Raw genomic sequence first — 26,622 nt, 5'->3', positions numbered from 1 at the left:
TTGCACGAGTTTCATGCTTTTAGTTGGCTTCAGTCGTCTTTACAAATCATGTAGTCTGTGATCCCTCATCTAGTCATTAAATGTGTGATCCCAGTCTTCCAGTGATCATAAAAAATGTGCTTCCCAGTCGCGTAGTATTTACAGAACGGAAAAAAGTCGACCAATTTGAGTAAGACAACCACAAAAATAGGTTGACACAAAATTTTTGTTCTGAAGCTTTGTTGTCAGCATGTACAGGATCCACACAAGGTGGGTGGATGGAACCACCTATTCTTATTCAAATGTTCAAGAATTGTGATAATAAAACTGAATGGAAAATTAGGGAAAAGAAAAAGGCCTAAATTTCGCATAACGTTTTTTCGCGAAGAGATAGATTTGTCTAACCTGGGAATAGCCAGATTGATAATTGTGATTCACTCGCGAGTTCTCCACAATATCAATCTGGGACTGCTTCACGGTGATTTGCTCGGCAAAGGCGGGGCATGCTGTACAATACCTCGAGCTGATTGGACAAGGCGGAATCTAGTGCACATCCACCTAACTTTTGTTTTGACCAATAATGGCCACGGATGAAAATGTCGTCTTCGTTCTCGTCGTAGGCGGAAAAAAAAAACATGAACATCTTTTCCAGCTAAAAATGCACAAAGCGCCTCTCGCTGTTCAACATTCAACAAGGAAACGGTGGGCAATTCTGCGAGAACAGAATTAATTGCAGCGTCCATTCATCCATGTTAGTTTAGTTTGTTTCATAGGTGTCTGCGCTTTCTGGTTTCTTTAAAGCAGCACATCCCGCCTCCTAACATAATGTTGCTCTTTGATTGGTCTGAACGGAGCGATGAAGAATAAAAGGGCTCAGCACAATATGCATTCTCGGGAGTTTGTGAACTCACAAATGCTGCGAGAATTCAGCCTGCAGAGCAAGGTTAGAATTTTTCAACGTATTGATAAAAGGAAAATGTGAATTTTAGCTCTGGAAACAGGTATTGTAAATAAAGAATGCCAGATACCAAGTAGCACGTTTTGACCAGATACTAGTACTGGGGCAGTCCCCTCTCCTCTTATTCGCAAACTAATTCAGAAACGGGGCATACATCGTATGTTCGTTTTTCACATTTTCACTAAACTCTAAACTCCAACATTTGGATAAAAATCCTGCCACAGACATTTCCAGTTATCATAAACATCCTTTCTACTGTAACATGACCTTCTGACAATCTATTAGCTCCCTCTGTTGGAAAGTTGAAAGTTGAAATTGAGTAGGGAATGAGTCCAAGCACACCTGCTGTTTGATTAGTCGAGTATGCGATCGACTAGTTGATAGGATAATTGATTCTAAACAGATTCATCAGTGACAGCTCTAATATTTTATATTTTATATTGAGTTATCTTGGAGATTCGTTCCCAACCCACCTGCAAAAGATCAAAATCTGCAATTTTCTATGTGTAGTTTTATCCCCTCCCACTCCTTTGAATCACTCTTAAATATTGAATCAAATTCTACATGTATTTGAATGCAAAAAATAAAATTAAAAATAACTAAGCACAAAGTGCATCAGCGGCGGAGGCTCTCCTTTCCCACCTGTGAGGGCATTACTGTAAGTAAGTGCACTCTCAAAAGTCAACCCATCAAAAACGTAAAAAGAAAAACAATAATGATAACGGGTGACCACTGCACTCAAAAGCCTTTTGAAAACAGGCAACAACTGTATAAACTCAAACTTAATCTTGATGCAGTCCTTGCTAGACCAGTTATGAAACAAGCATGGAAAGTCGTAAGCAAAGAACACACAAGCAAGCACCCATACATACACAGTCTCCATTAAAGTGACATGACCAGGGGATGAGCACGGCGAGAGATAACTAGAAGAAAAACGAGTGCAGAGCCTCTGGTGGGTTGTGGATGAGTGGAGAGAGGACTGATGAAAAGACAGCAGTGAGTGGAGCGCTCCTGCTGCGGGGCTGCTTTATTCCGAAAGTTCATAGCTCAACTGTTTGCACCCCTCAGTCCTGCTCTCCGTTGGCTCGTGTGTTGCCCTGACAACATCCTCCCTCCCTCACCGGGCTCAACTGTCAGACGAGAGGAAACACGGTGAAGTCAGTGGCTGTGTACCTCAAGGACACAGATAAACAAATGTACAAATATTACCGTACGCACAGTAATGTTTATGTTCTCTTTTATACAACACTGTGGTATTTTCTTCTTTATAAACATGTAACAAAAATACTGCAGTGGTTTTTGGGGGGCCGGAACAGATTGGCATTTTTATTTATTTCAATACGGATGCAAGCACAGGTTAGTTGTACCTGCTTGGCATTTCTGCCTGACGCACATCCGACGGTGCCATTGTGCAGGCTGCAGGGTCATCAGCCGGGGACTACCCTTCCCTGATGTTTCGCTCCATTATCCCCGGAACATTTCCAGGTGGTGGAGCAGCGATAGGTTCGTCTCTCTACCGGCTCCCTTGCTCGGCCATGGCGGCTCCATGCGTGATGTGTTCTTCTCCTGCTGTGGGCTCTGCCCGGAAGCCTGGTGTTCCTCTTCCGTTCCAACCGCAATGTTGGGTTCACTAGCGCTGTGGTGCTCAACCTGGCTGTGATGCCTCTTTGTCTGCCCTGCTAATGCAGTGCAAGCTTGCGGCTGGCTGTTGATTGAAAACGTATTTACACTTATCAATTTTCCATCGCGGGTTTTGTAGTCCCGCTATTGCGCAAAACAATTATTATTATTATTATTTTTAATTTCAGTTTGTAAATATACTCTGGTTTATTTTGTGGTACTGTAATTCCATAATTCACCTTCAAATAGTGGCACACATTTGTAAACACTGTAAATATGAAAAGAAGACAGTTGAAAACAGGAAGTATTTCAAGTTCAGACTAGTTTTTGCTGAAGTTTATTGAATGTCAAATGTTCTTCCCTCCTGCTTTTTACACCTACAGAAAGCGGGTTCATTTCATAATGTACATCATTGAGCATGATTATTAATGCATATTGTGAGATGATGATTTTGTTAATTTGGAAAAAAAAAAACGGGATTTGTTTGCTGTAAACAGAGAGGGATCAATACACTTTTACACTTCAGTATTTTGGTTATACATTGCGCTTGCTCTCTCCATATATTATAATGTGTTTATATTGTTTTAAATGTGTGTTTAAAGACCTTTAAAAGAGTGTCTTAAATGCTATCAAACATGAATACTGTAGTGAGTATTTAAATACGGTATTTCGATATCTCTGATTTCACTTATTGCGTAACGTAACCCCTGCAATGGAACGGGGAAATTCCTGTACGGATAAATTGAGACACGAGCTGAAACAAAATGAAACTTGCAACTCAAGGTAGCACTGTAATGAGCCCACAGTATGCTTTACCTCCCTTACTACTTATAAAAGGAGCTCTTTATTAAATAATCATTTTGTTTTACACTCCACATTAAGGTTCTCTTTAACCAAATAAAATTGTTTAAGGGATTTAACACATTTTGCACGGAGACTATAAAAGTGTGGAAGTGGTTGCTAAATAGCGTGTTTAAATAAGTGTTGCAAGTAGCTTTAAAACTTGATTATTCATGATTTGCAAAGAGTATAACATCTTTATCAACCTATGCATTTCCTATAGCACTGGTTCTTGTTGGGGTTCCGGGTGTGCTTGAGCCTATCCCAGCTGATTTTGAATTAGAAATAGAGAATATAGAGTACATCATGGACTGGTCACTATTCAATCATAGGGCACTTTAAAGCAAGTTAAATCTGTTTTTGAAATGTGGGAGAAAACCCACACAAGTACTTTTGATATCAATAGGATTAAAAAAAATAGAAACACTCAAATCCATTGTTTTATAAGGATAACTTTGGCACCACATTCACCTGCTGATTGTAATTAACCGCTCATTTGCATTTTGCTTGAATGAGATATTAGATTTTGTTCTTTTGTGGGGATTGTGTGTTGTTTTGTATATTTATTTATCCATCCATCCATCCATTTTCTTGGCCGCTTTTCCTCACTAGGGTCGCGGGGGTGCTGGAGCCTATCCCAGCTGGCTTCGGGCAGTAGGCGGGGTACACCCTGAACTGGTTGCCAGCCAATCGCAGGGCACACAGAGACGAACAACCACACTCACATTCACACCTAGGGACAATTTGGAGAGTTCAATTAACCTGCCATGCATGTTTTTGGAATGTGGGAGGAAACCGGAGTACCCGGTGAAAACCCACGCAAGCACGGGGAGAACATGCAAACTCCACCCAGGAAGGCCGAAGCCCGGACTCGATCTCACGTCCTCTGCACTGGGAGCGGACGTGCTAACCAGTCAGCCACCGTGCTGCCCATATTTATTTATTTAGTATAAAAAAAAAACCCTGATTGGCAGTGGAGAATAAAACAAGGGAAAAACAATAACAGCAAAGTGGACAAAGTAGTAGCTTGTCCTGCGTAGTCAATTGTTTGTACTCAATTAAAAACAACCTGATTAACTATGCATGAAGTTATGTACTGTGTTCCTCATCCCTGTGGTGGTCTTTTTGCATCATCTCTAAATGTGTGTATGCAAAAAAAGTGTAAAAGCATCCTGGTCTCTTTGTTAGCCAGCCGGGCTGTTGGCAATGCTGCTTGAGGCTTGGCAGATGATGCCAAGCTCCACTAGTGGATACTCAACAGAGAGAGAGAGAGAGAGAGAGAGAGAGAGAGAGAGAGCGAGAGAGAGAGAGAATCCCTACCCGAGTACAGTTCAGTTGTATTTAACTTATATTATAATAATAATAATAATGATAATAATAATAAACTTTATTCATACCTTTAAAAACAAGTGTTGACAACACAATGAATAAAAAAAAACAGATCTTAAAATGCAAACAACTATAACTATAATAACTTGTTAGTAGTTTATCTTTAGGATCTGTTCACATATTTTATTACCACATACATACAGTTTTAAACTTTTTTTTTTAATGTAACTTTTATGTGCTATTCAATTTAGTCGAATTATTACACTGGGCAAAAAAACAAAACAAACTAACTAACTAACTAAATAAATAAATGAATAAATAAATAAATAAAATAAAATAAAAAAATCCAAGTGCCAAAGATATTTTAATGGTTTCTGGCTAATTTTCTGAATCTGAAAATGGTAGCCATTTATTTGATTTGACACATTTTGGTAGTTTACAAAATGTACGTTGATTGTTGATAAAAGTAGTTTGTGCTTTGAAGTCGCCTGTTTTAGCTTCTTCTTTTTTTTTACTGCTAATATTGCCTCAAAGTTGCAGCATAAAGTGAATAGCAATGTCATAGCGTGAATATTTTACGCATTGAGCACTTTTTAAAGAACCAAAATATGGAATATTCCCAAAACTAGAGCCAATTTTCTCGCACTACTAGAGACAAATTCCTTGTGTGTTTCTACATACTTGGCCAATTGAGATGATAATCGATAAATCACTCATCTACCTTTTTAAATAAAAAATTGAAAGCGGATTGACTATTTTTGTGTTGAATGAAAATAAAACATTAGTTTTTTATTTTGGAAAACAATTCATGCATTTCAATCATTTATTTCATTCATTTGTAAAAAGAAAGAAAAGACAATATAAAACAATATTCTTCTGTGTTGATTGAAAAGGAGCAGAAAGAAGACCAGCTTGATCAACAATGCAATGATCAACATTTTTGCATATTTTTTATATATTGCACAGACACATAAAAAAGTTATTTGTGCATTGTGTATGTACTTGACATATAGTAACTGAACACGCTTGGGCCCATGATACAAATCGTATTTACATCTGCAAGCATCCCCACAGCAGTTCAGAGCATTTTTGGAAAGTTGGGATGTAACTTTTCTCGAAAATATTTTGGGGTTTGTGCAAGTAAGGGCATGAATGGAAAAAGCAAGGCTGCAGAATCGTAAACAACTTATAGAAATGCCGTGCGGGGGCTGTGCACTCGTCCCTCAACTTGTATGCCGCTATATATATGCTCACCAGTTGTGTGGATAGTATGTGTGTGAGGGAGATAAGGGGAAAACTTATATTGGTTGAGTCACCTAAAAAGTACCAAAAAAGTAACTTGGCAGTCAGCTGTCAATCAAAAGGTCACAATGTCATGTTCATCAGTCGTTTTGTATCAATGCAACTTGGTGGTAAAAAAAATAAAAAATTGTTGTGTATTGTATTTGGAAGGTATAGTATGCGATGTCATATTGTATTTAGATTCTCGTCAAACCGGAAATTGTGTGCGTTTCTCAGAGGCATAGACTGGTCATCAGGCTGAATATGAGCCTGTCTTAGGACACACACACACACACACACACACTTGCACAAATGCCATTTAAGGTCCCAGGAGGAGGAGAGAGAAAAGAAGGAAGAGAATGATGGCGAGGCAAATATAGACACGGACGCTTGCTGATGTTTGCTTAAGGAAGAGCCGCACTCCCTCTCTAATTCATTAGTTCCACCTCCAATCAACATAAGAGCTCGGCCATGAATTCTATAACCGTGACGCTCGTGATTTTACAAGGTTTGTTCTGCTTTGTTAAGGTTATGGGAGCAAATTTTATTTCAACAAATGTTACATGCTCATATGGAAGACTAGTATGCGCAGATGATTAAGAGGAAGTGTGGATAAAATGCTTCCTTTGGACAAAAGCATCTGCAAAATGATGTCATGCTGTGTCAGCAGTCAGGAAGGGATGGATCTACAGTAATACATAATTGATAAGTGCACCCATTGATTATAAGTGATAAGTGCTATTGACAAGAGGTGTGAGGAGAAGAAGAAAAAGTGTTGTTGTGCATCTTAATGCGTGTCTCTGTTTCCCCTAAGGATTATAAATTGGGTTCGGGAAATGTAAAACCTGTGAAGGTGATTGGGCCACAAGGTTTTTTGCCTTTTATAAAAAGGTACAAAACAAGAACTGGTGGGCTTGGTGATATGGATTGAAAATAAAATATCTGATTTCCAAAACACAAAATCCCATTTTAATGAATTATTGCCCCCTCCAATAAAAGTAAGCAAATGGCGAAGACATGACTGTTCACCCTCTGTAATGATTTCCGGAATAACCGGATAGTGGATCCCACAAACGCAGAGACACAAAGGGTGTGGATTGCCAAATTTAATTGTACACAACGGAATTCTATGACACAAAGCGCTGGACAAAGCCAGGAGAAAAACAGTTAGCAAAAGTCGCTTGCAAAGTATGCAAGGAAAATAAAGTAACAAAAATACACCCGAGGACTGCAGAAAGGCACAACGCGAATAAGAAAAAACAAAATACAAAACGAGCTATACAAAGTGGATAAACTAAAAGCGACGTGGGGAAAAGCAACACGTGGATACCAATCACTCAAGCGTAAAGCTGAGGAAACACAAAACTACGGAGCAAAAAAGGCTCAACGCTTGGTTAACAAGTACTCAGGCAACAAGCAACAACATAAAACTACGTGTCAAAAGACTCACGTGAGAAACTGGAAACAAGAAACAAAGCCAGCGATAGGAATTTGGAACACAAAGTCGGAATAAAGTTCTTGGGCGAGGACGTAGCAAGGTCTATACAGACGCTCCCCAACTTACGAACGAGTTACGTTCCGAGCGATCGTTCGTAAGGTGAATTTGTTCGTAAGTTGCTTCAGTGCTATATTTTGTATTATAATTTATGTTTAAAGAGAATACGTACAGTACTGTACTACGTATGTTAGAGAGAGAGCGAGAGACACACACAGTATGAACATGTACGTAATAAGATAAATAAAATGAAGTTTAACTTACTTTTGGAAGATGTACTCGATGCTTAAGGATTTGATGGAGGAGGAAGAGGAGGATTTTATATCATGAGAGGTTCTTCGTCGTCGCTGGAATGGGCTTCAAAAGTTACTTCCTCCTCCGTAACTTCAATGTAGGAAGAAGTTGAGGGTCGAGGAGAAGAAGATGAGGGTTGATGAGTATCTTCCTTGGAGGATTTACTAGAAACTGGCCGAAAGAAGCGATCTAACGACGATTGCACAGTTTTCTTCTTTTTTCATCATAAATGATGCGGTAGCACTGTATGGCATCATTCAATTGATTTGCAACCTTTGTGCAACGTTCAATATTTGGGTCTTGCTGCTCGAAGAGTGCGATGGCTTTATCTATGAGCGACAAGCGTTTCTTCTTCTTCCTCCTCCTCGACACGTTGCTGAGCCTCCAATGCTGGGTGAGCTCTCACAGCGCCAAGCGGCGGTATTAGCGGCGGAAAGAAGCGCTACAGTACTCGGAAAAAGGTGCGCAATACAAAATCTAACTTACAGCATCTCTTTCCGAACATTTTTTGACATGCGCGCGGATATGTTCGTATGTACCGTTGTTCGCAACTCGAATGTTCGTAAGTAGGGGAGCGTCTGTACTCCGACGAGGAGTGTCGGCAGTTCCAGTCCTTATAAAGCGTTGATTTGTGAATGAGAAACAGGTGCGGCGCAGGAGGACAAGCCCCTCCACTCAATCAGAGACTGGAAAAAAAAAAAAACACAACGCAATGAAAGTACAACTATAACACCCTCACTACTTTACGTTTTGGTTATTTCTGATCCACCCAGGTTTTCATTTGTGACCATAATTTTACCTATTGCAGTTTTATGCGGTTTTGTTTCTACTTTTCTTCCTTCTAAATCAGAACAGTAAGATAAGATTCACTGATTTTCACACCCACCTAAGTGGGGTGAAATTCGTTCTCCGCATTTGACCCATCCCCTGAGAGAGTGGTGAGCAGCAGCAGCAGCTGCGCTCGGGAATCATAAGGTGATCTAACCTCCCAATCCCAACCCTTATTGCTGAGTGTCAAGCAGAGCGGCAATGGGTCCCATTTTTATAGTCTTTGGTATGACCCGGCCGGGAATTGAACCCACGACCTCCCAGTCTCAGGGTGGACACTGTACCACTAGCTCACTGAGCTGGTAGTCCAAATACTTTTTTTTTTATTAGGAAAATTTGGTTTACAAGAACATAGACTATTAACATTAGAGCTCATCGCGGACTGTAAATAAAAATAACTATTATTGGGAAAGGAAGAACTGAGGCAGACTAACTCTGCAGGCACAACATATGGATTAAAAGTGTGCGTATCATCTATTAGGACTAGAAATCCATACATTTGTTCCTGTTTCCTCTGAAAGCACTTCATAGAAGTAATTATTAGCATAATTGACGTGTCAGGCTACTGATCCTGTATGCGGCTTTTATCTCTGACTGTGTGTGATTCTATAGCAGTCTTTGATATCACATGTAATCATGTTAATACATTCCCTTCCTTTGTACGCCGTTTGACAGATGGAGGCGGTCTAAATGCTCTTAATGTGCGAGGCTGGAGGATTCACGTGACCTTTAGCTGCTCAACACCTCTTCTCCTCTCCTCCTTTGTCATTGCGCTCATTTCACTTCCGCTTGACGCGCACACCACGGACGCGCAAATACAGACACAATTACTGCATGGCGTCCCTCTCACCTGTATGGATGCTAGGGAGATGTTGTACAACGTGTGAGATTGTCAGACAGATGAGCTTGTAAACAGGCTTATATACCAGGTAGGAAATGTGATTACGCCATGTCTTTTTGGAACGCTTATGAAACAAATGCATGCAAAAGAGGTCATATAAACGCTGGAACATAATTGGGGGACTTGTGTCCCACAGCTGAGCCCTCTGAAGTCTACACACTAAAAAATAGTGGGGTTTTCCTGAGTCACTTGGTGGGTAATGAAGATGTTGAGCAGATTGGGTCGTTTTTTTCCCTAAGGTTGGGTTGATCATTTTGACCCGGCAGAATGGGTTGGAGATTGGATTTGGGATGAAGCTGGTCACCATTTTGTCATGTACTGATGTCAAAAGGGGACGTCAACCCAAACGTTTGCTTTACAATATCATGTTATATATATATATATAGCTCCATTAGTGTAAACACAATATTCTGATTAATATTGTGTTTATGGAATAGGAATGAAGAAGCAAAATCCACCTGTTAATCCATCTCATGCGGCGGCCATTTTGCCTCTTGCTGTCAACTGAAAAATTACATCACAGTAGCTCAGGTAACAACCAATCACGGCTCACCTGTTTTTTGAGGTTGTAAATCATGATTGGTCGGTACCTGGTGGACTTATCCCAGTGGCTTTTTTCAGTTCCGACCTGAAAGCGTTCATGGCGAAAGTAAACAACCAGAATGGCGGTTAGTGATGAATTGTTGTTTATTTTGGTTCTCAAAACTCATTTTGACCTTCAGCAAACTTGCCTTCTTGCAATTTTCGGTAATACAGTTCGGTAGTTCACCGTATAATTTCATGCAGAGAGATAGCGGCATACTGTCACGTACGTTGTGTTACGTGAAGTTATGTAGAATATTTATGAATGAAGAAAGCTGTCTAGTTTTATACTCGAGCAAATTGTGTTTCACCATTCACGGTCTGTGTTTCCAAAGGGGTCGCCATTGTAGAGTGACGTCACATTGTAGTCGGTCGGTGAAGTACTTACCCCCCCCCCCCCCACACACACACCTTAACAAGTGGAATTTCAGAGTTCCCGTGCACACTCCCTAGTTTGAAAAGTCCGACTTCCCACTGTCTTCGAATGCAGCATGTGATGTTATTTTCAGTTGACACCAAGTGGCAAAATGGGGAAAAAAAGGTGTTTTTTGCTGCTTAACGCATGTTCCACAAACACAATATTAGACTAGTGGGGGCACCTAGAACATATTGCAAAGAAAAGTTTTGGGTGCCAAGGCTGTTTGAAAGCGCTATATAAGATAACTTGACTTCCCCTCAAAATAAAATTTGATGTAAACATTTTGCAAAATGTTTTTGATGGCTCAGTGGATACCAGAACTGACTTTACAACCCTTTACACCCTCTGCCTATTCCCAGACACTGTTTGTCCCAAACCTGGATAAAATTAGGTGGGTAGCATAAGGAAGGGCATCCAGTGTAAACACTGTGCCAAATATATCAAGTGAGTGATTCACTAGGCAAAGTTGCTTTTTCTTGTATTATTTTTAACCACAGCTATACCAAGAACCTCACAATCCATTTCTTTGTGGGTTTAACTTATCAGTATGGGTAGTTTTTACCCCTTGCTGGATCAAAATCGTCAAATCGTCAACCCAGTAAGGTAAAAAAATAACCCAATTTGTGTCAAAAATTGACTGATTCTCTCCTTTGGTCCATTTGACCTAACTTCTTGGGTTGTTTTGCAAAGAAGCCCCAAAAATTGTGACATTTTGTATAAGACAACCCAAGAAATGAGCTTGTTTGTCAAAACAACCCAGAAAGTTGGGTCAAACTGATCCAAGTAGTGGATCAGTCCATTTTTGACCCACAATGGGTAACTTTTTAGCTATTTCACCCAATTTGGTAGTGTGCTACACAAGTTCCTGTAGCTTTTAGCCATACTGGCAATTTGCATAACAGAGAAGCTTGACATGATGGCAGTTGAGCGGCGAGAAGAAAGAGAGAAGCAGGCGTCTCTGCATATGGATGCTGATTAAATATTGATGATCGGCAGCATTGAAGGCTTGATTAGAACCTGAGTGGAAGAAGTGCAGCCATACACATTCAACGAATCACCACCCGCACACGCAGGTGAAGAAGCAGGTTTTCATTATGCCTCCTGCTGGTCAAGCTGCCGCCTTCCTCTCATCACTTGTCATCGTCACCTTCCTTGCATCTTCCCTCCAATTACGACTATCACACTGAGATCGCAAAGATGTGGATGTGGCTTCTATCATTTTCTGACCAGACTTAAGAAATACAAGCCGTCTTTCAGATTATTTTTTTTACTTTGACTTGTGCGTACAAATTGAGATCTGAGCACTGTACGGGGGCAGCGAACTCAACTTACTTCACAACAAGCAGGCAGTTTGCCAGATAGTGAACATTATTATTGTTTTTTCAACTCTTTACTCCCACTCCTTGTTGAAGTGAACAGCAAAACAAAACATAAAAACAGAACATTTTGTATTATTTGAGCAGCCAGCTTTGCCTTTGGTAAAGCCGTTTAGCCTAATGCTAACAAACAATGCAAAACACATTAAACGCGCTAGCAAAAAGCATCGCTTATAACAGTTTAAGCAATATTTATTTGACCACAAACTGTGCAGCAACAGGCCTGAAGAGCCTAGAAATCATAGAAGGCATAAAAGTGGATGCTCTTGTTTTTTTTTTGTTTTTTTTTTAAAGCTGTTCACATAGTAAAGCATGCATAGCCCATTTTGAATACCCAGTGACGTTATATGGTTCCTCTCTCATCATGAAGGGTTAAACTCCAAGGCCATCGAGCATCAATAGAATGTTATTTTGGGAGATTCTGAAAACACTTGGTCAATTGTTACAAAACTAATGTAAATACCTTGAAGTAATTCTGTATTTGGTCACACTGAACAAAAATATAGATAAACACATCATAAAACTTTTTCTGCGTACACAAATGTAACAATTTTACTGCAACTGCTCATGTTAGTGTAGCCTTTTATTATGGCCAATCTAGTGCACACCTGTGCAATAATCATGCTGTCAAATCAGCATCTTGATATGTCACAATTAGGCATGGACCGATTACTGGTTTGATGGTTTGGGGTAAGAGGAGGGAGGGAACATGACGAAATAGAGAAAACAATATGCATTGTTCTAAAAAAAAAAAAAGTGTCAGCAGGTATTAGTTAGCCCCAAAGACAACATTAGTAGCCCACGAGGTCTGTTCTAAAAATAGCTCACCAGTGATGGGACACTGAGTTACAAGGAAGAATGAAAACAGAAGAATGTCAATGTTTATTTATTTCTAACATAATACATGTTTTTTTGTACTAAATATTATAAATATATTGTGCAGTGCAAAATATGAGTGATGGGACACTGTGACTTACTAAGAACAATTAAAACAGAAGTATGTGTTTATTTATTTATTTTATTTATTATTAAAATGATACATGTTTTTTCTGCACTAAATATATTGTACAAAAATAAATAAATTAAAAAAATAAAATAAAAATAAAAATAAAAAACATAAAATAAAATTGTGTTCAAATGTGTTCATTGTGGGAAAATAAATGTTTTGATTAACCTAAATATTAAAATAAAGTAATTTTAGAGCTGTAATTTTAATACCATGATAATGTGTTATCAATCATACCATCAGAATCTATTACCTCCCATGCCTAGTCACACCTGTGACCATTTTGTGAGCGCTCTCTAACACAAATTCAGGCAGACTTCTGAACAATATGAGAGAAATAGAAGCCCTTTGAGTTCAATTCATGAAAAACGTGAGCAAAAACAAACATGGTGCATTTCTATTTTCGTCCAGTACATGAGTAGGACCGCCACGGGGGAGAGTGCGAGCCACAGATGCAAAAATAATGACTAGATAGAAAACTGCCACAACTCAACAATTCTTCTTTGTTGACTGTGCATGTCGACAGAAAGAACACCATTGAGATGAACGAGAACAGAGCCAGGACCACAAACGTGTTTTTCTGGATGAACGGACAAAAAAAAAGAATCCCACAGACTCTGAACATCTTGTAGAACGTCTTTGGACAAGCATGTGTCAGGAAAAAGCTTTTACTGCTTCTAAATGGCAAAGTTAGTGCAGCCGCGTTCCACTAGTTGTGGTTGATATTGGAACGAGCCTCACTTCAATGTTTCGACTTTGGCACCTTGAGCCACTTTCAGTCTCGCTGAGTGACTTTCTATCCCCCCTAAACCACCAGCAGCTGCAAGGCCCACCACACTCAACGCAACATTGGAATTCTACAGAAGCGCCGCCTCAACTGTTTCCCAACACAACAAAAGCCTTCCAGACGCACAAAAACTCACCCATGAAAGATTGATCTGGTGCATTCAAGGCAGCGTTACCCCCCCTGAGTGTGTCAACAAACACCGTGAAAGAACGGCTTCACATGTTTGTTTTCTCTTTTGCAGTTACGTTGCTGGACTCCATGTCCGCCTTGGCCGACCTGGGCTGGGAGGCTTATCCTAATGAGGGGGTGAGTATGCGCAGCACACATCGCACGCCCGCACAAACAAACATCAGCCTTTCTAGTTGCCGCCGCCTCATGTTCAAGTTATGCACGTCATGTTTTATTTTAAGGGAAGGGAAGGCGGGATTTAGCAAGAGCCGCAGTGCAGTGCGCTTGGAGAGAGCGCCGAGTTCTTGAGCTCTCCTTGCTAAATCAGGAGTCTTCAGGGGGAATTTACAAATTATTTCCGCTGCACTGAAAACTGTGCTGTGGCGCTGTAACCTCCTTTTTTTTTTTTTTTTAGTACAAGAGTAAAGAGTTGGGCGGGAGGTGTAAATATTCTTATGTAAGAGGAAATGTAGACATTTGTGATGTTTGCATGCATTTATGTGCGTGCATGAAAGGGTTGCGTAACCCTCCGTGTGCAGGTAAGAAGCAAAAAGGCGAGTCTGGAGCGCAGTCACCTCACGTCAGGCGAGAGGGAAGCATAGAGAGGACGAATGAATGACAACGCGGATTCCACATCGAAATAAGAGCGACTTTGTACGTCAGTTGAATGGCACTGATTAGATTCTACTCGATTCCAACTTCCGTGTGGCTATTCAGCACGGGCGGCTTGAATTGCAGGATGCCACACACGGTTTCATGGTTGCGAGCAGCAAAGAGGCAGCTGAAGTGAGCGCTGCTGAGAGGGGCTTGTTTTCTCAAGCAAGCCAGGGTTTCGGGTTCATGCACTTGAAATGCATTGATTGTGTGGCCATATTGTTTATGTTTGTGTATGTTTTCTTTCAATGTGGTTCTCATGGAAGAGCATCTGTGACTCATTATGAACAAGTAAGAGTACACAGGTTTTCTTGTATTGACGTTATGATTGGGTTTACAGGGGCTTCCTGAAAGGCACATTTGTTAGTATTTTACAATTACAAATTACTGACTGGAGAGTGAAATGCATCTTTTTTTTTCGGGTCTATCTTTTTATCTTTCAAGCAAGGATCAGGCATCAGCCCCTGAGTGTATAGTGAGAGGAAATTACATAAGTGGGTGAAAGTGGCCGTCTTTGTTTTCATGAGATGTTCCTTTACGCTTATATGAACATGCTTCTTGTTTGTCTTGCCTTTATTACTTGAATAGACAATTTTATGAAGTTTTCAATTGTGTTCCACAAACGAATGCCTCGACAATTTACTGCAGTCAGTTATGGTTTGTCATAAAATACAAATCATGTGTTGCCAGAAAGAGGATGATCATCTGCTGGAAGACAATCTGTACATGTGAAAGCAACTAAAAAGTAGAAAATACTAGCAGTAGCCAGCTGAACTCAAAGAAGTGCACTTTAGATAGTGAATAGTATGAATATTGTGTCCTAACTAACTAACTAACTATATATATATATATATATATATATATATAAATATATATATATATATATATATATATATATATATATATATATATATATATATATATATGTATATGTACAGTCGACCCTAACCTTGAAAAGCATTGGAGGACAAAAAAAAAGTTTATTTCCAAACACAATAAATTATATATATATATAATTTATTGTGTTTGGAAATAATACAAAAAAATCCTCCAATTAGCTCCTTTTCAATTAGCATCAATTATATGCAGATTTTTACTATTCGCGGGGCAGTCCAGTACCCATCCCCCATTAACAGGGTTAGGGTCGACTGTACCTTACCCTGTACATTTCCTGATTTAAAATTTTACAATCATGTTGCACAGAGATGTTCGATACCACTTTTTTCAGACTTGTAATAGTCAAGTATTCACTCTTGAGTACTCACTGGATACCAAGTACCGATACCTCCAGTACGGATAATGAATACAATTTCTAGTGCTGTCAAGCGATTATTTATTTTTATAGCTAATTAACCACATCATTTTCCATAATTAACCACATTTTTCTACTTCTGCTTGTACTATTTCATACAAAGCTTGTGTTTTGTGGAAAACACTACTTCACCTGTATATTTTTATGCAGGATCGTGAGTGATCGGCGGTAACAATGAATACACAGAGACTGATATACTGTGCTAGAATAATTGTACCTTTTATTCCCCGCAAACAGCAATAAACACACCTCACTTTGCTAGAATAATGGTGCCTTTTATTCCCCACAAACAGCAATCAACATACTTCAACGCTAAGCAGCATAATATGATCATCAACAGCGCTTACCTAGACACTAGACCGGAGAACCGACGGTCCGGGTAGAACGAGCTGCAAAACGGCTGGGCAATGGTACGTATTCCACAGCTGACTCTGCCCGGACCGTGTGTCGCTCCGTCTTGTATTCGCTAACAAAAAGTTGTGAGCGTGAGAAACCGGGCTGTCCAAGCCCTCTCCCAGGCACTTCTCGAAAACATGTTTGCGAAGCAGGGAAGACTGTAGTATAAACAAGGCATTCACTCCCAGGCTGATTCCGCCCTTTATTTACAAATTGTTGGGCACCTGGATTCGTACAACAGTTCAGGACAACAACATATCCTTATATAAGAGGTTACATGAGGACATATCAAACCATGGTTATTTTCCCTTCAGCTTGTAACATACAGTATATTGACTTTAAAATAATCAAAGTACGTTTAGAATCAAAGATTGTTCCAATAGTTTTCTTTGCACCTTGAATTAAATTCTTCTGTTGAAACAAAACGATCAAGACAGACTTTACTGGCATCTTTTTTCTCATAGAAACAATTCCCCAAATTTCTCACTTAAAGGCTTAATTGCGCCCACGAGCTACACATAAGCATCAAGCTAGTCAAACTGAAAGTAAAACTACCTATAACCCCTGTTTGTCCATATTTGTGCCATTGGATGCACTAAATTTGGCTGCACTAAATTTGGCTGCACTAAATTTGGCTGCACACGTGAGCAGAGGTTAGAGGTCGCAACAGGAAGTATATAAAACTGAGTTAACTGAGTTCATTTCCAGAGTAAACATTTGAATTTTGACAGCCCTAAAAAATGTCCGAGTACCCAATGCCTTAAAATAAGGCCGGTATCTGCCCGACACAGTACTCAGTATCGGTACTCGCCCATTCCTAATGTTGCGTAACGATTTGCTCTCCCTCTCTCACCATGAAGTTGCAATACCGTTTTACTTTGCTTATTGTGGTCTATAAATGGACAGATAACACAAAACCAATCTAGACTTTCTCGACAGCCTTGTTGTTTTGTTGTAATGAATTGTCTTGTGGTGTTTTCAAGTCCATATGAAATATTTCCACTGATTAAGGCTATGTATTAGCGTCTTGTTTGTGGAAATGGTCAGTGAATGTCAAAATATGAGGACAGAGGGCACGATGGTGTGGTTGCCAGAAGATCTTGTGTTTCATATAATGGGTATTATCCAGTTGACCTTTGATCTTTTAAAACCTTGAGATTGGTTTCAGCGAGAGCCAATCCCGACCAATCTGAGACCACTGTCCACCTGAATTAGTCGAAAAACCACACTTGACCCCCCCGGGTCAAATTTAATCCGAGCCGTGCAGGCCGGATGTGGCCGAGACGGAGCGGAGCGACCCATTTCTGTCACCGAGCGGCGGGTGGGCGTCGTGAGGGACACAAAACAGATATGTCATAATGATGTTTGAAAATGAGAGGCCCCATAACATCTCTCCGCTGCCGGAGGCTCTTCACCCCTCTCTAATTTGCTAGCCCTAAACTAAGCCAGAGCTTTTTCCAAACTTTGGGAGCCAATTACGTGCTGGTAGGTGTACACATCAGATGATTGCAGCAGCAGGGATATTATGGGAAGCCAGTGAATGGTTGAACTTCGACCCTGATCTGACATCTCTGCTTCACTTCAAAGCAATCAAGAGAGCTCCGTGCTGATTGGCTGCGTTGATTTAGGGCTCAGGGAGAGGGGTGCAGACTTTAAAAAAAAATGTCAATTAGCATCCAGGCTGAACCCGTGTTTCAACTCTGCGTGTGTGCAAATGCGTTAACTACTGAGCAGGGTTGTCATAGTTTTGGATTAATAGGTTTTATTTCGTTTTTTAAAGGGACAGTGTGGTGAGCTAATAATTATTTCATTTATTTAATTTCAGTAACTTGCAAAAAATATGTTCTATCACATCAGTATTCAACATTTTGGTTGCACCTTACCGCCATCTTTTTGCTACGGATACCCAAAGGAGAAGAACTTCGCTAATATAGTTAGCCTGCGGTGGAGCTTGCAACTAGTGGGTCGACTGCTGCTTACCTTTTTTTTTTTTTGTTGACTGCTGCTTACCTTCCACATCTGGTGCTTGCAGGTGGTCGTCACTGAGTACCATGATTCGGGCTCCCGCAGCTTGTCTCCTTCTCCGTTGCTCTCGCTAGCTTCTACCACTAGCCGCTCTTTTTAGCTGCTCCACACCATAAAAACAAAAAAAAAAGGTTACATTTGACCAATCCAGCTGGTAGTTATGGTCCATTTTTTTTTTATAGTCGTTGGAATGACCCAACCAGGGATTGAACCCACAACCTCCCAGTTTCAGGGCAGACACTCTACCACTAGGTCACTGAGCTGGTCATACCTAGTGATCTATCTAGACACACATGTATATTTTTAAGCATTTTTTTATCTATATATTATAATATATTTCTAATCACTTATAATAATTAATAATTAATAAATACATTTATATTACAATATATATTTGTGATCTATCTAGACTCACAATTTCAATTGGTTGTTTGGCTAACCAATAAAATTGGTATGCCCGTAACCACCCGGAATGGTCAATGTCTGACAGATTAGTATTTTTATTTTTTTTTTATTTTTTAAACCAATCCAGTTTTAGAGTGCAGCTAGTTGATGCTAGCTTCTCTTGCTAGTAATTAGGATAGCCTTGCTTGTGTGTTCTCTCCAAGGCACCGTAGTGTGTGTGCTTCAAAATCGTTGCATTCTATTAGTTCAGTACTAGATGGTACTAAATATTGGACACCGTCCCTTTACATTAAAGGGATACTTCATTGAGCCATTTTCAGCAGCAAAACCCGCCAGAAAATAGGTGAGCCATGATTGGTTGTTACCTACTATCTCAGCACAGGTGATGCCATCTTCAGTCGACAGCAAGTGGAAAAAATAGTTTTTAAAGTTATTAATTTTCACAAGAAAAATAATGACGTTATGAAATTCATTCTGGACAAAATATTAACTTTTTACTGCTGAAAATGGCTCAATGAGTCAAGTATCCTTTTAATTGAGTTTTTAGCGCAGGTTTATTATTTTTTATTTTGTACAAAAATACTTTGTTTTAGTTAATGTTTTTTTTAGTAGTTTGATTTTTTATTTTTATTTTATTTTTAATAGAAGTACCGATATCTCGTCCTTATTTCAAGGTGTCAATACTTGCAGCACACTCTTGTGGCTGTTTTAAGGCACACATGTCTGACAGATCCCCAGTAAGAATTAATTAATTAAGATTAATTTTATCGTGTGTCCTATACAAAATATATAGTTTATGAACATATGGGGGTGGAAAAATGAGCGAACATTGAAATGGATTTCATGCAATTTTAGGGAGATATGCTATAATGGGGAAATATAGGTCTTTTGTTAAAAATATCCGTCATTGTATTTTTTTTTTGTAAATGGTATATATCAAAAAGTACTAGTGGTATTGGTGACTACTCAAGTTTGAGTACTCGTACTTGGTATCGGTCTGAAAAAAAAGTGGTATCAAACTTCCCTAGTTTATACTATACGACATATGGAGTATTTTTTGGAGTGAAAGATAAAAATAAATTCAATAAGTTTTATGTAATGAAGCCAAGTAAAATCCACGAATGGCCTTTCTTCTTCTGTATGTCCAAACAGCAATATCGAATTAAATAGATTGAAAATAAACCCTGAAAGCTCAATAAAGATTTATTGAGCAAGATGAAATTGAAATTTTTGCTATAGCCTAATTATAGTTTTATATACGTACAATTTATTTTTGGTTTGTTTTATAAAAAAATCCTTTTTATTTTATCTCATTAACGAAAATGTATTTTCCCAACTTTCCAAATATTTTCCCAGAATGCAATAAAAAAAAAAAAAACTCTTTCTCTCAAGCGACAAGTATATCATTAGCGATGCGGTGAACGGAGCGCAGGTTGTTGTCATGTCCATAAACACACCTGTGCTCCACGGCAAGTAAAAGTGATGATGAACAGACGCGCAGACTGGGGAAAGAAGTTGCCGGCTTGGAAGTGGCAGTAATCCAGCCACTCCAAACTCGGCCGACAAAGAAATAAACACAGACATTATAAAGCCCTCTTTATCCCTCAATGACTATTCCCATAAATGCTTTAATCACTCGTCCCGGGGGAGTGTTGTGCGCATGTGTGTGTGTCCGTCCTGTGATGTCCGACTGGTCTCAGCGCTGCACAGATGGGTCTATTTAGCTGCCAAGCGCGCCTGTAATTTACCAACATTCATTCCCTTCTCTCTTCCCCCCACTCCCACCAGTCTTGAGTTTTGCACTTCTAATTGGATGGAGTGCAGTTGATCACGAGGACTCTCGGACATTTTGTCGCTACGTTGTCTTTCAGGAATCCATTCAGGGCAACAGTCTAAACTTTCACTGACTTTCAGTTGGCTGCAGTAGCTTAAGCAATCGTTTCCCCCCTTGCCTCCGTTTCCCCGCTTGAAGTTGGGAGAGGATCCAGAGAGCTGGTTGTGCTCCAATTCATACACAGCCGACATCTCAGCGGAGATTAAAAGCAGCTGAGTGCAAGGAAGTCTGCGTGAGAATGCGCGGCTTTATCTGTTTTGGTGCTCACGGCCGAGGTGAACGGCGTCAAGGATTTTATGGCTGCCTTGTCGGAACGTCACATCACATTAACTTCCAGAAGCGCAGAGTTCCGTTTTGCGCCTTTAAGGTTGTTACGGGAATGGCCCTTCTTTTATTTGCGCTCACTTCGTTGTGTCTTTACTGAAAGCAACTTTCTGCTTTCCTCAAGATTTAGGGACAATATGACGTGACAGGTAGACGTTTAGTCGCACCATCTAGTAGAATTTTATCGTAATAAAAAGGCATTTAGTATACCGCTGGAAATGGAAATGTCAGTTTTTAGAAATGTTATTCTTCCTTTTTTCTTCAGTCTTTTCTGTGCATGGCTTTTACATACAAAATTATTTATAGAATGTAATAAGTAGAGAAAAAAAGAAATGCATGTTTTATTACAAGAATAAGGGGTAGGACTAGATACATTTTTAACTTCCTCCTACCCCTTTTGAACATATAAACTCTTTTCTTTCTTCCTATTCTTGTTTTTCATTTTTACTTCAACTTATATTTTATACTTGTAATGTGTTTTGGGTTTTCTTTATGTCTATATGTTCAATAAAACCATAAACCAACCAACAAAATTTCACACAAATATTAATCTGTTGAAAAGAGGCATTGTTTGGGGGAGGCTTTTTTAGTATTTGTATTCCATTCATTGGTCTTTTTTTAAATTGAGAATATAGAAGGTTGCAGTACGCACAATATTTCAAAGCATGTTATTAGCAAATTTTAGAAAATCCCTCCCTCCAAAAATAACAGAACATTTTAAAGAAATACCTACAGTGTATACCCCAATAAAGCATTTTTTCCTTAAAATCGCATGAAAATAATGTCAATTTTCTATTCTTCTAATTTCTAATTTATCGTTCCTGATCTGAAAATGACCACAAGAGGGTGGCCAATATTGGAATACCATTACATTTTTGAAATAAGGCCTGGTATGACCTTAAACTGATACTTGGTATCGGTATTCGTTCATCACTAGTTAATTTAATTACTACTTCATTTAATTACCTTTTTTTTTTTTGCCTGGATGTCTTGGTGTTTTTTAAACCTTTGGTACGATCTTTCATCACAAGAATATAGTTGTACTTTACACTAAAGTAAGTACAGTATACATAATTTGTAGTTTTCTTTTTTAACCTGAAACCATTTTGTATTTATTAATTGTTGTATACAGCTGGTAGTTACGATAATTTACTGTATCAGTAATTTCATGCTAAACACTAAAACTAAAGAACAGCATAATTTATCATCATTGTCATGATTTGTGTTTGTGTACATTATATTTAGGTTTGTTTCTTGTTATGACTCATTTTCTTGCGGCCTATCTTGCTCGTTAGGTCTTTTGTTTCCACCTGTGCTCGTCAACCCGGCCCCTTGTGTCATCCAATCAGCTCCCCCAAACATTTGTGTCTTGTCCACGTGTCTCTCGTTGCCTCGTCAATTGGCCTTTATTTAGCATCCTGGTTTCTTTCATTCTTTGTTGAATCGCTGTCACTTGTGGTGTGTGTTTTGTTTCCTTGTGTTTTGTTGTTGCTTTGAATTTTGGTCTTTTCAGTATTTTGTTGGTTTTTAATTTGAGAGTTTCCACTATACCCTCGAGTGCAGGGGTGGCCAAGTTCGGTCCTCGAGAGCCACTATCCAGCCTGTTTTCCATGTTTCTCTCCACTAACACACCTGATTCATGATCAGGATCGTTGTCAGGCTTCTGCAAAGCTTGCTGATGAGATCATTAGAATCAGCTGCGCTGAAGGAGGAAGACATGGAAAACAGGCTGGATCGTGGCTCTCGAGGACCGAACTTGGCCATCCCTGCTCTAGTGTTTTTGTTAATAGTTTTGTTCAGTACACATTCCCCGCCTTGGTTCTCCTGCCTTTCTGCACTTGGGTCCTCAACACTGTAAAAAAAAGATTGTTAAAAATTAGGGGCGACAGGCAATTTTTTTTTGTTATTGTAATTAATCGCATGACTTCATTAACTCATGATTAATCACACATTTTATATATGTTCTAAATGTACAATATTTTTTTTAATAGATTTTCATACTCTTGTTAACAAAAGTGGAAAAAAAATGTTAAACTAATGGAAATAGTTCAAATGAATTTTGGACGTCAATAGCCGCCAATGGCAGCGAATAAGTTAATTTTGTCAGATTTCACACAGAGGTCCTGTATTTGTTGTTGAGAGTTTAAAAAAGTAATTTTTTGCTTGTGTTTGACACAACGTGTAATTTATGGATCAGGGAGTTATCATCACTGCAATTTGATACACAATTTGTCAAAATCATTTCTAGAAACCTCAGGTTTTTGTTGTGCTTGAGGAGGCGGTGTTTTTAAAATGATAGAACAGCCTGCTGTTTTAAAATTGAGGCAAAATAAAATGAAAAATATAAATGAAAAATACATTTCCTCCATGTTTATTTAGTGCACCTCAAGGTGTGTTACACTGCAGGAACTTTTCTTGCTGGACTTTTTCGTCGTAGGACGTTAAAGACGAGTATGATTTCCTACTAAATCCACATGATGCAGCAGCCCACGTTTATACGCTCGTCAGGCCGTAAATCATCATCACCGTGGAAGAGCTCAAGGATCAGGATGATGACAGGAGTGCAGAACAAATATGGTGGTCCTCACGCCCCACAAACATTTCTTTCTCTGTGTGCGTGTGCATGCGTGTGTGTCTTGAAGCGTGCGTCCAGTTGCTTTCCCCTTCAATGGATCAGATATCTTTAAACACTCAAACCGCATTGGTTTATTTTTCTTGTCTTTAAGGAATAGAAATGTTCTTTCTGTGCGTGCCGACTATGTGTGTGTGCGTGCATGTAGATAGAAATGTTTTCCTGCTCATGCGAGAAGTGGTCTCAATTACTGCCTTAGTCACAAGTGGAAACAGATGGCAGCAAATGATGGGAGACAAAGTTGCTCTGTCTTACCTATACACACACACACACACACACACACACGTTTGCACGACCCTTCCACCATCACTGGAGAAAAACTCCCTCCGTCCATGCACACACACACAAAGACGGTTCTCTAGTCATCTTGACACAGCTCATCACTCATACTCAGCCCAGCTGACTTAAAAACAGAACTTGTAGGTTGTGCTACGCCGCACTTGAGTGAGCGTGAGCGCAGTTCTCCAAAAAGCCAACCTCTGGACGCAGATCTGCTTCGTCCATAAAAGCATCTCACAGTGTGTGTTGATGCTGTCAAGTAAAACTGTGCTGCTTGGTGTTTCTTAAAAAAAAAACATGTTTTTTTGTGTGTGTGTTCCTTTTCCCGTATCTCGTCGTACCTTTTTCAACATGCACGCTGTGATAGACGGATGGTCTTCTTTTGCTGTAAAACAATAACGACATCAACTTGTGTCCAAGCACAACATAGTCATTTGAATGTATAATGTGTCTTACGCGCAGTGGGAGGAGATCAGCGTGATGGACGAGCGCAACACGCCCATGCGGACGTACCAGGTGTGTAACGTCATGCAGGCCAATCAGAACAACTGGCTGAGGACGCGCCATATCAGCCGGGAAGGAGCGCAGCGGGTTTACATCGAGATCAAATTTACCCTGCGCGACTGTAATAGCCTGCCCGGGGTCCCTGGAACCTGCAAAGAGGTTTGTGACAAGTCACACAAGCAGCAACATGTGAATTCATACTCACTGGCCACAACACCTGCACAATCGAATGTTGGTGAACCAAAATCTTGGTCGTTAGTGAACTGCACCGTTCCTGAACAAAAACATAAACGCAACACTTTTATTTTTGCGCATATTTTTCATGAGCTGGTAGACTTTTTCTATGTACACAAAGGCCTATTTCATTCAAATATTGTTCACGCTAACGCCTAGCTGTTGACTTCTCACTTTGTCAACAAACAAAAAGGAGTTTACCAACTTGGATGCTGGACAGTCACCAGATCTAAGAGAGCTAGCTAGGATGAGGCTAGCACTAGCTTAGTGCTAGCTTGGACTATCTTTGCCATAGGTAGGACGAGTCTACGGCTCTGGCTAGGACGAGGCAGAGCCGCAGATAGAGAGAGTTTGGCCAACTCGGTTTCAGCGCTACTACGCTGTGATTGGTCAACTGCTGGTCACATGACATATGGACGCCATGTTGCTACCCTGCTGCTGGGATTTCACAGTGTTTTGCAATAGGTGTTTCCACTTTCATGTTGCTAAGCATGGCGTCGTTCACAACGACCAGGCAGCGGTATTATGATGCATCTGTTTATTGAACCACAGAGGAGGACATTGTGGGAAGTGAAAGTCAAATGAGAGGACTGGAAAGCAAATAACACTTAATGGTTGTGCAAAGTAAAGTAAAATAACGACCTTTTATCAAGTTATAATTGAAAATAAAAATGTAATTGATTTTAATTACAAGCCTGTACAAAGTGAATGGACTTAAAATAAAATTATTATCGATTTTAAGTCTTGATAAAACAGTGCCCATAATATGGAAAGGAGTTATTGTGGATTTTGTGTTGTAAATAAAATTTCTAAATATTTTACATGCACAATTGAAAGCCATTAATAAAAGTTAAAAAGAAAATATGACATTTTATTGTCATTTACATTTGATTGTCATTTACATTGAAATTACATTTAAATTTAAATTTAGGACCATATTTTCTTTATGACAAACAAATTATAGAGGAATTATAATACATTCATTGGTAACATGAAGGAGATAAAGCAAATACTGTACATGCAATCATATCTCTTATTTGAACATATAATGTGTTATGTATGAACACTCTGATACATTTCCAGCATTCACAACGGCGAAAATCAAAATCCATGTACAGTAAAAATATACCTCATACAGTACTAATAATAGCTTGTATCATATATGCAGTGTTTTCCTTTCATTATCGGCTTCCTTATGTTATCAGCTTGCCAAATACATCAAAGGTTAAAAATGCAGATTTTATGACATTCTGTCACCTCCCCAACACTGCAAAACTGAACATTTTATTGTCGGCATCCTAAAGCTCACCTGTGCAATCATTATACTGTCTAATCAGCGTCTTGACGTGCCACACCTGGGAGGTGGATGGGTTGTCTCGGCAAAAGAGAATTGCTCACTAGCACAGATTTGTGAACAATATTTGAGGGAAATATTCCATTTACAGTGGTACCTCGGGGTTTGAACACAATTCGTTCCTTTAGTTCAGTGCTGAGTTAGTGTATTTTACATTAGGCATATTGTTAGACTACCAAGTGGTCCTCGTGCGCTGTTTAACGTCAGGCACGTTGTTGAACAGCTAAGGTCCTTGTGCCAGTATTTACGAAAGTAGTTACAACGGCGCGATAATCTTCTTCCTAAATCCATTATGGTACGTAGCACTGTACGTTTTTCTTTTCTGCCACCGGCACTGTTGTCTTTCTTTGGGCTCATGTCGAAGAAAATTGTCGTGGAAAAGTCCAAATGCAATCGCAAATAAACGGAGCACCCCCGGGAGTATTCACCCGCTCCGACTGGAAACGAGCAGCGCTTCGTCTCCACTACCGCAACGTGGGCATTCGGCATCACTCGGCTTCGCTCGGTTACCCAATCAAGGTACGTTCGGCTTTGCTCGGTTTGCTTGGATGTTCAAACTCCGAGATTGAGGTCAAACTCCGAGGCATTTTTTACTCAGATTTTTTGGTCGAAGTGCGACTTGTACGAGCTCCGAGACGTTCGAACTCAGAGGTTCCACTGTATATACATAGATAAAGCCTTAGATCTTGAATTCAGCTCATGAAATATGAGAGCAAAAAACAAACATGTTTATATTTTTGTTTACTGTAAGTTGACTGTATTAATAAATTAGGAACTCTCCAACAGTGCTTGCCAGTTTTGGATACA

General features: G+C 39.6%; 1 protein-coding gene across 1 annotated transcript in view; it reads left to right on the top strand.

Moving 5' to 3' along the window:
- The window catches only part of LOC144044976 (ephrin type-A receptor 3-like), a 145,095-nt gene that overhangs the window by 12,510 nt on the left and 105,963 nt on the right, over positions 1-26,622 (top strand). The window contains exons 2-3 of the mRNA XM_077559721.1: positions 13,936-14,000; positions 24,186-24,386. Of these exons, the coding sequence (XP_077415847.1) occupies positions 13,936-14,000; positions 24,186-24,386 (266 nt within the window). The remainder of the gene's footprint in view (positions 1-13,935; positions 14,001-24,185; positions 24,387-26,622) is intronic.

This window comes from Vanacampus margaritifer, chromosome 2 (genome assembly GCF_051991255.1).
Source record: "Vanacampus margaritifer isolate UIUO_Vmar chromosome 2, RoL_Vmar_1.0, whole genome shotgun sequence".
NCBI classification, from domain to species: Eukaryota; Metazoa; Chordata; class Actinopteri; order Syngnathiformes; family Syngnathidae; genus Vanacampus; species Vanacampus margaritifer.
This window is presented reverse-complemented; position numbering and strand designations above follow the sequence as displayed.